This window comes from Protopterus annectens, chromosome 13.part0, assembly GCF_019279795.1.
Source record: "Protopterus annectens isolate FY-2018-M chromosome 13.part0, PAN1.0, whole genome shotgun sequence".
NCBI lineage: Eukaryota > Metazoa > Chordata > Ceratodontiformes > Protopteridae > Protopterus > Protopterus annectens.
Window position 1 is genome coordinate 1,345,916,447 of NC_056747.1, and position 14,382 is coordinate 1,345,930,828.

The 14,382-nt window shown below is 38.0% G+C and overlaps 1 protein-coding gene across 1 annotated transcript in view; it reads left to right on the forward strand.

Moving 5' to 3' along the window:
- The window catches only part of LOC122788063 (ervatamin-B-like), a 395,874-nt gene that overhangs the window by 112,424 nt on the left and 269,068 nt on the right, over nucleotides 1-14,382 (forward strand). The window contains exon 4 of the mRNA XM_044054984.1: nucleotides 12,927-13,121. Within this exon, the coding sequence (XP_043910919.1) occupies nucleotides 12,927-13,121 (195 nt within the window). The remainder of the gene's footprint in view (nucleotides 1-12,926; nucleotides 13,122-14,382) is intronic.

The window sequence follows — 14,382 nt, forward strand, 5'->3', positions numbered from 1 at the left end:
AAAACCTTCTGATATAGGAAAAAAAGCAACCCAAGGGAATCAAAATGTGCTACTGCTCAATGCCAGGAACCTAAACATGAACCTTCATTCCCTCCACACTCTTCATATCCTGGAGAATGTAGGCATTTTTGCAGTTACTGAGATATGGTTTAAAGCTACAGACAGTACTCTGGCAGTTCAAGGCTTCAGTGTCTTCCACACATTTAGGCCAGCTATTGCAGTGGTAGGGGCCAAAGGTGGAGGTGTCTTAATCTATAGCAACAAAAGTTTCACCTCAAGACTAATCAGAATGGATGACGCACTTGAGCCTCTCCATGTCCAGATTAGCATAAACAAAGCCCTATATCATATCCTTGCAAGCTATAGGTCACCCTCCATGACCCAAGTAACCGATAATTTGTGCTTGGACTTAGTGACAAGTTTCATAATTTAAACCAATACAATATTCATTGGCAATTTCAACTATTCCACTATAAACTGGAATGCTTATATGGTCTCAAACTTATAGGCTCAGAGATTCCTAGACTTTGCAAAATGCAAACACATTGTTCCGCATAGTCCATATGCCCACTAGAGGTACAAACATATTCTACCTGGTACTCACAAGTAAGGGAGAATGCTGCACCCCCCCCCAGCCCAGTGTAGTGTCCTCTCTGGTAAGGTCAGACCACAAAGCGGTCTCCTTCATATAAAAATGAATTATGTGACCCCAGCAAACCCTGTAACATTTAGGAGCTACTCTATGGCAAACATCCTACTACTAAGTGATAACCTGTCAAACCTAAACCCTGACAACACTGCTGGCTATGCAGAATTGTTCACAGAAACCCTGTACAATCTTGTCAATAACAGCACAGAGACATCTGTGCCCACCTTAAATTAACCCAGAACTAACTCAAAGAACAGACCATCCTAATGGAATCTAAAGATAAACAGGTTTTACAACACAATAAAAAAAAGTGATAGGCAGGATTAGGAAGTGGTACACCCAGCTTGATAAGAACAGTCTTCTAAATCAAAAAAAAAAAAAACAACTAAAAGGGTAAATTAAGTTTACTATAGCCAAAATTGAAGTAAAGATAGCCTCCCAGGCACAAAACCACCACAAAGCTTTCTTTAGCTATGTCCAAAACCTCAAAGGTAGCATCGCTCCATGAAGGCATGATTCCCATGAGAAAGAGAATTATTTTTGGGATTTGTGATGACATTCTTTTAGGATAGTTTCCTTTTAAACTTCACCCTACACTTCCAGTATATATACTTTGTACTCTCCCTGCCCTGACAGTGTAAGTAGGCTGAGGACATGCCATCTATGATTTAGTCTTACTGAATGTTTCATATCACAGGGCTTTTCCTTATGTTATTTAATGTGTCACAAACTTCATTACATTCCTCAGGTTTGAGAGAAATCTCTGCTATAGTCTCCCTTCTTCTTTGTAGTATAACTATACTTAACTTTCCTCCAATGTGCCTATAAATTATGCCACCCCCTCTCTTTTTGAATGGTTTCCACCTATTTCACGTCATATTATTTACAGAGGTTCATGTTCTTTGAATAAAGCTGTTATAGTTTTAAGGTTGCAAAGCTTTCCTCATTGTGATTCAAGGATGTCACACTTCACTGAAGCTCTCCTCTGATCTCTTGGTCAATCCTGAGTATCGATCCTCTGTTGTATAAAATAATCCAAGGGTACCCACTGTGTGATTTGAGCCTCTCCTCAGACCTTGACATCCTTTTGCAGTCTAGAACCTCTGAATATGTGGATATTCATGAGTCCCCTGATTCTTTCTAGCTGACATCTCTTCTGCTTAACATGTCTGACTTCCACTGTCTCAGTCATTCTTTCCAGGTGTCTGTTTCCTCTCCTTTATCCACATCAAAAACCTCTGTCCGCTCCTGCTGTCTACCATCCATAGGTAGCTGCAGCCACTGAGCAAAACTGAAGACAGTAGCATTTGTTGGAAATGAGACAAACCCCATCCACTGATAATTAATAGTGCATAAACTCAAACTCCAGCAGTTCTACTGCCCTCCCTTCCTCTCATTAAAGCCTCTGTGTCTCTCTGGCTGTCTATTAAAGCAGGTTGGTAAGCACTAACTAGTTTATGTCAGTATTAAAGCAGGTTGGTAAGCGCTAACTAGTTTATGTCAGTATTAAAGCAGGTTGGTAAGCGCTAACTAGTTTATGTCAGTATTAAAGCAGGTTGGTAAGCACTAACTAGTTTATGTCAGTATTAAAGCAGGTTGGTAAGCACTGACTAGTTTATGTCAGTATTAAAGCAGGTTGGTAAGCGCTAACTAGTTTATGTCAGTATTAAAGCAGGTTGGTAAGCACTAACTCGTTTATGTCAGTATTAAAACAGGTTGGTAAGCACTAACTAGTTTATGTCAGTATTAAAGCAGGTTGGTAAGCACTAACTAGTTTATGTCAGTATTAAAGCAGGTTGGCAAGCACTAACTCGTTTATGTCAGTATTAAAGCAGGTTGGGAAGCACTAACTAGTTTATGTCAGTATTAAAGCAGGTTGGTAAGCACTAACTAGTTTATGTCAGTATTAAAGCAGGTTGGTAAGCGCTAACTAGTTTATGTCAGTATTAAAGCAGGTTGATAAGCGCTAACTAGTTTATGTCAGTATTAAAGCAGGTTGGTAAGCACTAACTAGTTTATGTCAGTATTAAAGCAGGTTGGTAAGCACTAACTAGTTTATGTCAGTATTAAAGCAAGTTGGTAAGCGCTAACTAGTTTATGTCAGTATTAAAGCAGGTTGGTAAGCGCTAACTAGTTTATGTCAGTATTAAAGCAGGTTGGTAAGCGCTAACTAGTTTATGTCAGTACAGGTACCATTATTGCCTTAATCACGCTGTGATATGTTGCCGTTGTAAGGATTGACTACACCTGTACATTCTCATAGCCGACAAGTAAATATCTATCAGCAAAGGCTGGTTAGTACTTCCTTGGTTATGTTTTAAACTACATAATGCTAAGGGCACTAGTATTTCATCAATTATAGTCTTATAGCCTACAAGCAAATCTACTGCATTCCCATTTTTTCATGAACAATTGCATTTTAACCCTAGTATCTGTCAACTGTCTCCAGAAGAGGGGTACTTACTGTGAGATGTTAGTAATTAAGGAAGTCAACCTCATTCATTTTGCCTATTGCTCCCTTCCCTGTGCTCAAGTTAGCAAATTGGGACAGTCTTTTTCCAGTTGCATGCAAGGTCTGAGACCACTTCAAGCTTTCTAAATGCTGATAATATGTGAGACTGGATACTCTCCACTGTTTCTGATTAATATCACAAGATATCTTTTTGAACTGAGGGGGAGAATGCTTTCAAGTTAAGTAAGGGTCGGGGAGTGTTTTTGACGCTAGCATTTTTTCTAGATTTTTTTATTACAGACTGTGATCTTGATACAAATATTCTGTTGTGCTCTATTATGGTTGCTGCAGCCCAGGAACTATAAAGGACCAATGGAAGATGTGATAGGGTAGACATACCTCTCAAATGTTACCATGATGAATATTATTATGCATTTAGGTTCTCAAAACTGCAACTAATTAATATTTGCTACTGCCTGATATCAATCCTCTGCACAAGATTGTGTATGTTTATAATAGCCTGCAGCACAAAAACATCTGTAACATTCATGTAACATCTATGCACTTTTTTCTATTTAATTTTATTTCCATTCATAGCCTTGACCATCTGTAGCACATACTTTGTGTACTTGTTGCAATGTGTGACACATTTTGTAGAAACAATTTGGGAAATGTCACTACTGCAGAGTAATTGGACCCAATATGTTACAGGTGTCCTTCTAACAACTTATTCATGTTCATATATGGATTCAGGAGATCGGAGTCAGTTTACACTAAGGGTATACTGTCAGTCAGAAAAACAGAAATCAGTGCCACATTCTTTGTACAAAAATGTTCAGCTTTTTTTTATTGTACTTATTTAGAAACATGTGTATGTTTTCCCTCCCAAGGGAAGTATGGTTAAGGTAGGCAGGTAGAAGGAGTGAGCCTAACACAGAGCCCTGGGGGACTGCACTGCAGAACAGCCTCTTTGTGGAGGCAGCCTCACCAATTCTAACCTCTGGGGTCCTATCAGTGAGCCAGCTAGCTATCCAGCTTGTTATAAAGAGGTTTATACCTAGTGCTATACATTTTTCAATGATGCTTGAGTGGGATATGGCATCAAATACTTTGTTATAATGAGGTTTATACCTAGTGCTATACGTTTTTCAATGATGCTTGAGTGGGGTATTGCAACAAAAACTTTGTTATAAAGAGGTTTATACCTAGTGCTATACGTTTTTCAATGATGCTTGAGTGGGGTATTGCAGCAAATACTTTGTTATAAAGAGGTTTATACCTAGTGCTATACGTTTTTCAATGATGCTTGAGTGGAGTATTGCATCAAATACTTTGTTAAAAAGAGGTTTATACCTAGTGCTATACATTTCTAAATAATGCTTGAGTCAGGTATTGCATCAAATACTTTGTTATAAAGAGGTTTATACCTAGTGCTATACGTTTTTCAATGATGCTTGAGTGGGGTATTGCAGCAAATACGTTGTTATAAAGAGGTTTATACCTAGTGCTATATGTTTTTCAATGATGCTTGAGTGGAGTATTGCATCAAATACTTTGTTAAAAAGAGGTTTATACCTAGTGCTATACATTTCTAAATAATGCTTGAGTCAGGTATTGCATCAAATACTTTGTTATAAAGAGGTTTATACCTAGTGCTATATGTTTTTCAATGATGCTTGAATGGAGTATTGCATGAAATACTTTGTTATAAAGAGGTTTATACCTAGTGCTATACGTTTTTCAATGATGCTTGAGTGGGGTATTGCAGCAAATACGTTGTTATAAAGAGGTTTATACCTAGTGCTATATGTTTTTCAATGATGCTTGAATGGAGTATTGCATGAAATACTTTGTTATAAAGAGGTTTATACCTAGTGCTATATGTTTTTCAGTGATGCTTGAATGGAGTATTGCATGAAATACTTTGTTATAAAGAGGTTTATACCTAGTGCTATACGTTTTTCAATGATGCTTGAGTGGGGTATTGCAGCAAATACTTTCGCCAGATCGAAGTCGCCAGGATGCACCATTTTCCTTTCATCCATTGCCTTATAAGGACATTTTCAAACAAGTCCATCACATTCACTAAGCGTGACCTTCCTTTGACCAAGTCAAAGTCAGATGAATCCAGCGTTTGGAGGTTTCTTATGTCATTGTTGATAATTTCTGTTATAATCTTTTCCATGGCTTTGCAACTAAAACTAGTCAGATTAAAGGGTCTGTAGTTTCCAGGATCTGTTGAAGACCCTTTTGAAAGACAATGACTGTCATGGTTCTCCATTCACATGGGGCACAGCCTGATTTAAGATTATAGTTAAATAATGACTCCAGGGGGACCTGAGACTTAATATTTTAGACTGCTTGGGAGGAATCTTGAGATATTATTGGGGGACATCCAGGCTGTGTACTTGGCTTTAGTGAGTGCAGCCAGTACATGCTCCCCAGTTATAGGTGGTGGGGTTATGGTCGAGATTATTTTTGGGGGAATGGAGGGGATTGAGAGAGGATAAAAGTTGGAAGTGAATTTTTCTGATAAGTTGACTATATCATCATGCTCAGTGAATGTGGCACCATTAAACACCAGTTCAGCACATTGCTGTGTGATGCCCTTGAGGTTACTGACATAGCTTTAGAAGGCCTTATGGTTATATTTCTCCTGGGAGACTATCTTAACCTCACACTTGACTTTGCTTGACTTAATTAGCCTTCTCAGTTGCCTATTTCGTTTGATGACAAAGTTGTTACCTTTATAGGAATTGCCTTTCCTGATTTTCCCATATTTTCCCTTTTGTTGTATATCACAAGGGTGCTTTGTTTCTTGTGCTAGTCTCTAGTTTATGTCTGGTAGGTACAGTGACCACTTTGCAGCCATTGACATGGCTATATAGAGTTTCTGAGAGCAATTCAGCATAGGCTGGTGTGTTCTCAGGGTTTGGAGAGGCATGGAATTTTGACAAACCATCACTTAATAAAAGGTAATTTGCCTTGGAATAGTTCCTAACTGCTACTGGTTTTAATGGGATTATGGAGCATCTTTTGATTTTGAAGGAAACATCTTTATGGAAGGACCTTACCAGGGAGGATGAGACATTGAAGGGAGCAGCATTCTCCCATATTTGTGAGTATGTGCTCCAGTATACTGGACCTCTAATGGGAATATTCACTATTTGGTCAAGAGTTTTTGTATTTATGAAGTGCAGGTGTCTTATGTGCCCATACATTTGAGGCCATGTAGGATTCCCTATCTGCAGAGGGATAATTAATGTCTCCCATGAGTATGGTGTTAGGTCGGATGGTAAGTATCTCCAGTAGGTCCACATATGTATTTTGAGCTTCTTGCACCATGGAATGTGACCTTTACCTGGCTAGAATATGGTACAGGATTTTTGTCTATGGTGATCTGCACGTGGAGGAACTCCAGCATATTATCCTATTTGACCACCCTAGAGGTATGCTTGTTACTGATGTATACTGAGACACCTCCACCTTTAGCCCTTGTCTGTGCAGTGTGTGGATGGCACTGCCAGGATACTCTGTGCCACTTTAAACCATGTCTCCATAACTACACAGATGTCTATATTCTCTTGAGTGAGGAGGGTGTGCAGGGAGTTACTTTTTTATTTGGACTTCTGGCATTGAGCAGTGATACCTTGAGGTTCAGTTGAGTTGATTTTGCTATGTCAGTAGGTTCATCAATTTGCATTGCCTTGAAAAAAGGCACTATGGGGGAAGATAAAGTTTTTGCCAGTATTTGAAACCCTAAAGAGGAAAGGTGCAGACCATCTTTACCATAGCAATCATAGAATCATAGGAGGTTACTAGCCTAATGGCCCCAGGTGCCTTACAAGCCTAGCCAAGTTCAACCAGTGTTCCCAAGGGTGTCTGGTTCAAGCAGACACTAAAATAAGCACCTGTTGTTACTATCCAAGAGGGACATAGGTGGAACCCCTGGGGTGAATTTATGGTTACCCATCTCCAGCAAGTTCTGTTGATGAGCAAATTACCCGTGTGCCATTTGACTTGCAATATGCAAGACACAGGTCACCTCTGAGCAGTCTGAATGACACATAGTAAAGTAACAATGATTTCAGTCTGTCCGCATAAGAGAGATCTTGAAGACCCTGAATTTTCTTCATAAGGAACCTTTGTGGTCTCTCCAATTGCTGCAGGTGTTTGATAAGGAACATACCAAAGGGAGCAGAAAGGAACATACCAAAGGGAGCAGAAAGGAACATACCAAAGGGAGCAGAAAGGAACATACCAAAGGGAGCAGAAAGGAACATACCAAAGGGGGCAGAAAGGAACATACCAAAGGGGGCAGAAAGGAACATACCAAAGGGGGCAGAAAGGAACATACCAAAGGGAGCAGAAAGGAACATACCAAAGGGAGCAGCTGCAGGTGTTTGGAAAGGAACATACCAAAGGGAGCATTGTACTCTATTTTTGACCTGATGAGGGAAGAGTACAGGGGGGGTTATAAACTCTTTTTTTCTAGAGGCAATGCCCTTAATTATGAGATGACCAATATAAAATGCCCTTTTTACCACTGTTGTCTGTTAATCATGTCCCCCCAAGCTTAGAAATATTGGATTCCCTTAGAATGAGACCAGAAAGACAGCCAGTTGTTGAAATGAATCATTTTTGTTCATATTGTGACATCATCCTCAATATGAGAAAATCAGGTTTGAGCTGATCAATGATGGAGTTTCTAGAGGAGATTTGCATGATGACACTACACTACTGAACCAGGTTAAGAATATTTTTCCTCTGGTTGGGCTACTAATAAAATGATCCACTAAGTTTTTATTTATTAGCTCTAAAAACCTCTGGGCATCTCCTACATTGTAGGTACAAGTATTCCAGTAAACTGATGGGTAGTTAAAGTCTCCCAAAATAATGGAGTTCTTATTTATGGACTGCTCATTCATGACATTTAGGAATGTCACATGAACTTATGGAGTCTTGTAAAATGTCCTATATCAAGCGATAAGCTGATAGTTGATTTTGTTTAGTGTGATTTGAAGTTTGATAGGTTCCATTTATGGGTCTCTGGGAATCTGTCTGGAGGTGATATGGTCTGTGACAAATACAAACACACCACCACCACAGCTGCCCTTAGGTCTGAAGGCATGGTAGGAGGTAACCCAGGTATGGAGGGACTTCTTAATGGGCATTTAAACCACATTTCAGTGATTATACGTATAAGAATGCCTTACAAATGCAGGAGTGCCTCATGGTTGGGCAATTTGTCTTAAACTTCTATCACTGAGCAGAGCCATCTAAATGTGATCCTGTTTTGATATTGATACATTTGTTAGATTGAAATGTTCATTATTCCTTGCAAAGCACTCATTCCATGCTAACACAGACTAGAGTTTCCTAGAATGACACCAATTATTTATCCAGTTTTGTAGCCAATAATCTTTTCTTTGCACCTATGCATCATTTTTGGAGACGGGAGGATTCTGTACCATATCATGGACTTGCCTGTATTTGCAATATGCATTGAGAGCTCAGATATGTCTCCCTGCATCTCACTCAGGGTTTTTCACCCTATATAATTCACCTCATGTGTGTAACTACCATGTCATTTTTATATTTGTCAGGGGCAAGAGTACTAAAGGCCCTTGTGATGTCTGAGATCTTGGAAGTTGAAAAACAATTCATTTTTACCTTGTTTATGTTGAGCCTAGTCAGTAAGGAATCCATGTGACTCTCTATGGAGGCACAAATCACGGCACCATTTTTGTTTCTGGAGGTGTCTGGTGTACTGGAATTGAGGCCCTTTGTCTCATGCTGTCTATTTCTTAAAGGTGAAATATCATGTGATGCAATGTTTGATTTTAATTTTTGCTGAGACCTAATCTTGGGGGTCTAGGAGGCTTAGGTAAGGATTTATTTACATGGTCAGCATATGAGATTATATTATGTGTCAGGACTAGGTGTATTATGTGTGGTATGTTAGTGCAAATCCCCCAGAATTCCTTGTTTTTTTGTTTCGTTTTTCATTATCTCTAAGCAAAAGGCTGCTTTAAACACGTTGAGCGAGAGAGAATTAGTAAAATCGATTTCTTAGACAAAGGACAGATACATTTTTGCTTAGGTTATATTAGGTAGTCATCTCTGCTCCAAAGAGTTTACTCAGTGTGTTTAATCTCATCACTATGAACCTATCGACAATGTTCTTTTCTAGCTTATTATTTCTGTCCAAATATTTCAACTCTGTATGTATAGGATCACACTGTATGAGCTGAAGCTGGCATTTTACATAGTTAATATGTCATATTCTTATGTGTTAAGCTTTGTAATAACTTTATTTAAAAGGTAACCATATTGTGTCAATGTGGAGCTTTTCTCCATAGGTCTCTGCTAAAAACAGGATATTATCCCAGTCTGCCTTTCACAGAAAACAAATGTCAAATAAAACAAATGAATAAATAAATAATAAAGTTGTTTTACTGCTCTAGGATACCTATGATGTTGGCAAAAGAGGGGAGACTAGTAGGCTGACTTTCCATTTTGTCTTGTGTGAAGTGAAACTTGATTTGATTACAGAGAGTTGCATTGCTTGAATGGAGAATTACTGTCTATTGAGACAGTTATCACTTAAGGGGATGGTACAGTTGTTAGGTCTGAATGTCTGTTTAAGTAAATACCTAATGTAATTTTAAATATGACTGTGATAAGCACAGTTTGGAAACCATGCATAACAGTAGTGTTGAGCTTATTGTACCGGTTGTGAACTAAGTTTATTATATTATATAAAATGTATTTAAATTGTATATTATCTAAAGATGCATGTAAATTATGTTTTGTCGATTGTTATAAACTTTTTTCAGTATTGCCTCTTCTTCCTACATCTTCAGCACAGAGTGTAATTTCTATTAAACTATGTTTACTATTAGTTATCAAACCAGCACACTCTAACTGGGTAGAATATATGGAAAGACCCGCTTCTGTGGGTAATAACAGCTGTTTTAAACCAGACTATTTTAAAATAATGAATTGTCTTCAGTAATCTAGGTATATTCAAAAAAGTTATCAGTGTGATATATATTGAGGGGAATGTACAATTGTACCCTCACTACCATGTATTTTTCCCTTTAACAAGCTGGCATACCTGTCAACCTGCAAGTTCAGGAAATCTGGACAAAGCCGAAAATAACAGAGGGGCAAAGGCCCAAAACCAGGGACAGATTTAAATTATTGCTCTTATAAACTAAGAAAGTTGCTAGAATAGTAGATTTTGCATTAGCATGCATTTTTTCTGAAGGATATGAAATCTGAAACTGAAAAGTATTTCATTATTTAGCAACTTAATCCTCACTGATATGCCAAAAAACACAAATTTTCTGAGCAATAGGAGAAAAAAAAATTGGTACACTCTACAAAAATATGGACAGTTGAGAGGTATGCAGACTGGAAGCATACATTACAGGATGAAACAGCATGCATATGCAATTTTCTTTAAGAAAATATAAATAAAAATACTTACTTGGAAATAATATCATGCAGTCTTTGAGGAGGACCACATGCAGTTGACTATGCTGAGTCCAAACAAAATGAAAGCATGGCTTTCTTCTTTTGCCCAAAAACTATAAAGCACGACTGGACATTACTGTGCTGGGTCACTGCCTGTCCACAGCAGCTTATTTCAAATATTAGAAGCAGGCATAGCAAGGGTGGTTGAAGGGGTCAAAGCAAGGTTTTGGGGCATGAATCTTTTTTTTTTTTGGTTCCAGGTCAGGAAATCGCACTGACATACCTCTCAACTGTCCATATGTCCAGATTGTTGCCTCTTATTTTGGTCTGTCCCTAAAAAAAGTATGGTTTTGTGGCAAATCATCAAGACTGGAAGTAGCTAAATGATAATGGACATTTGAGTTTCAGACTTCATCTCCTTCAGTAAATGCATGCTAATGCAGAATATTTTAATATATTACATTTCTAAGTTTATAAGAGTGATATTTAAATCCTGTACTGACTTTTGGACCTTTGCCCCCCATTATTTTTGACTTTGTCCAGATTTCTTGTGCTTGCAGTTTGAGAGGTATGGACACCGGGCAACAGGTGAGCAAACTGCAGCTCTGATTATTCCATCGAGGGGTGAGAGTTTTCATTTTAGGCTCCAAAACTGAAATTCCCAGTATTATCAAACATCTTCCTTTCTCTTTCTTCATCTCCAGCTGCTTCCCATAGATTATATCCAAATTTCAGGAAAGTAGTCTGTCTCTTTCTAAGTCAACTTCACCCAGTGGGAACAAAATACAGCTTCTCTCACTATGCTACAAAAACCTCTTCAGGGCAGTGAGAAGCCAGGTAGTTTCCCCTAAAATGCTGCCTCTTCTTTTACTAAACAGCTTTACTTTTTAATTCCATTCTGAACCCACAGCAAGCACAAATCTGCATTATCTCTTTCTCCCTTTTAGATTGCAATTGTTGCTGGGCAGTCACATTCACTTCAGGTGGTTACATGATAACCATTGATAGCCAATACACTGTCCTTCCCCGAGTACAAAGAAAGGGGTTATTTTACACACGGTTCAATGAGAATCACGAAAAATATTCTTTTAGGGTACAAAACTGGTTAAATATGAGATGGAAGAGATGCTGATTATAACAGTTTACAGGAAAGAGCAGGAAGCATGACTCAACCACTTCGCACGACTCAACCACTTCATCGTACATGTGACACTTCAGTATATTCAGGTACTTTTGGGGGCACCCCATGTACATGAGGCTATCATGGATACTATTCAGAGAAAGAAGGTGAGGTTGCAGTTTCATAGATTGCAGACAGCACCTACTTGCAGTATAATGTATTTTGTGGTAGCCATATATAGACAGTGTGGTGGGTAACAGATAAAGTACAAATACAGGCTGTCAAGACCATGAGTAACATGTCCCTTGGAGTGACATGGTGCTAGCAGTTCCCTAACCAGGTGCCAGATAAGAAACTTGTGGCAGATGCTGGCTGGTTTATTTCACTCTGATTTTGGGCAGTTAACTACCTTCCCTGATATGGGGTACTGATTCAGAGGACTCTTTTAAGAAGTCTTTAAATGTTATACTAGCAGTTTTAAATAGTGTTAATTTTACATTTGTTTATGTCTAATGAAGACTGCCTTTTTTAATTGTGTTTTACAATGAGGGAGAAAAGCAGTATATGTGATGGGGAAGAGTGTGGTGACATTCAAATGTCCTTCGTCAGTAAAAAATATACTGAGATGGTATTTTTTGAAGGAGAAGAAGATTTTGATTGCAGAAGATATAAATAGTAAAGCATCTATTCAACACAACTTTGACAAAACATTCCACTGAACAAAGAAAGAGAGAAATGGATGGGTTGTATGCTAAGGCCAGTGAAACCAGTGCCATGAGAACAGCACAGATATCATCACTGACCACACTTATGCAGAGCTATGCTGTTCTACCAGAAGTAGTTATACCAACTGGTCATTTTCGTAACACAAGAACAAAAAATTCCCCTTTATTTCCCTAATGTTTTGTAAGACTTTTTTGGAAACTTTTTGTGAGGTACTGCAGAAGCTGAAAGATCGTAATAGTAACAACCACGTCTTTTAGTTTGCCCTGAATGTACAGATATAAGTAAATCTTAGCAGAGTGTGGTGGAACAGAATTTACAGAAGAAACTGAAACATCAGTTTAAATATGATATTTAGGTCAATGAAAGTTATGGTTTGTTTAGATGAAAAAGAAATGTCTAATGTTGCAGATCCATGAGCCCTTAAACTTGTTCAGCTGCTGCGCATTGCAAACTTTGGTGTTAACCATTAACCACTATACATTCTTTATTGTTCACAGGTTGCAGCCATTGAGTCTCGGTACTGCATTAGACACAAGCAGTTGTACAATCTGAGCGAACAGCAGGTCATGGACTGTGGAGGTTTTAAAAACCCTTGTAAACCCCACTATTTAGAAGAAGCCATAGACTATATCAAGAAAGCTAAGGGGCTAATGAAAAAGGAAGATTATCCTTACATTGGGCACAAATCTCCAGTAAGTGGGAACATCACTGACTCTCACAGTAATATTATAACTACTGCTAGCAGACATGCATATACCTCGACCAGCTACAATTTTTTTGTTTGTAAATATGAACACCTTGCAGTTTCCTCTGGCTTTGTGTGACAGTGACAACTGCTGCAGGCATTTTTTTAATTATATGTTCCTATAATGTCCAAGATTACATTTCTGTTAGTAATGATACCACAAAGAATGTAACAGTGTGTGATGTCCGTATGCCATTATCACAGACATATCTGAACAGAAAACACTACATATAATGATAGAGAGGTACTGTGATGCACAGCACAGACATGTTTGTGACATCTATTAAGGACAAAGCTGTTTAATTCGGGTTATATCATTTTATGGAAATATTTTATCTTCAAGGCAGGAAATTATATATATATATATATATATATATATATATATATATATATATATATATATATATATGTTACTGGAAGTTGCTGAATGTTGCACTGTTCCTTGCAAATGTATATTAGCTATGTTGGTAGTTTTTCACTTGGTAATGAAGTTCTTAAAATCAGCTTACTACACATTTACTAACAGCACAGACAGGCAGTCAGCAGCAGGGGGTGCAGGGTGAAGAGATGAGATAAACGTGGGGACAGCATGGCATGTTTATCATATAACAAGGGTAGAACATTGTGTACAACAAACAATCTCATTTTATAACTTAAATAGGAAGATATTAATGTACATTTTAGTACAACTCCTTGCTACACATGCATGAATATTATCTCACAAGGAAATGAAGAGTAAAAGAATCTGGAAGTAGATATCATAAATGAAAACGATGGGATGGAAGCAGTTTGATTTGAAGTTAATCACTTGACTTGGTGGTGTTTCAAGTTACTCCGGATAAACATCTGTGCCTAGTGGGCTAATCCAGGTAGCAAATGGTGCAAAAATAATGTTTTATGACAAACTACACCTGCTCATGTGCTTCTGCTTAATTATAAAGAGCAATGCATTTCCTCAAGTTGGTTACTGGGTGAGTACAATGTTAAGTAACCCCATCAGATAGCAGTGGTAATTTTATGATGAATTTAATGTTAGAGAATTATTTGTAGCTTTTTATCATATTCCCTACTGATCCAAGATCTTGTGAACATTCGTCTCACTGGCAATTTGTTCTACTAAGAAGCCGAAGCCATCCTATCATAATAAGTAACGTTCTAGGTTGCCTAACTGTATAATAAGTAATTTCCCTAACTGTATAATAAGTAAT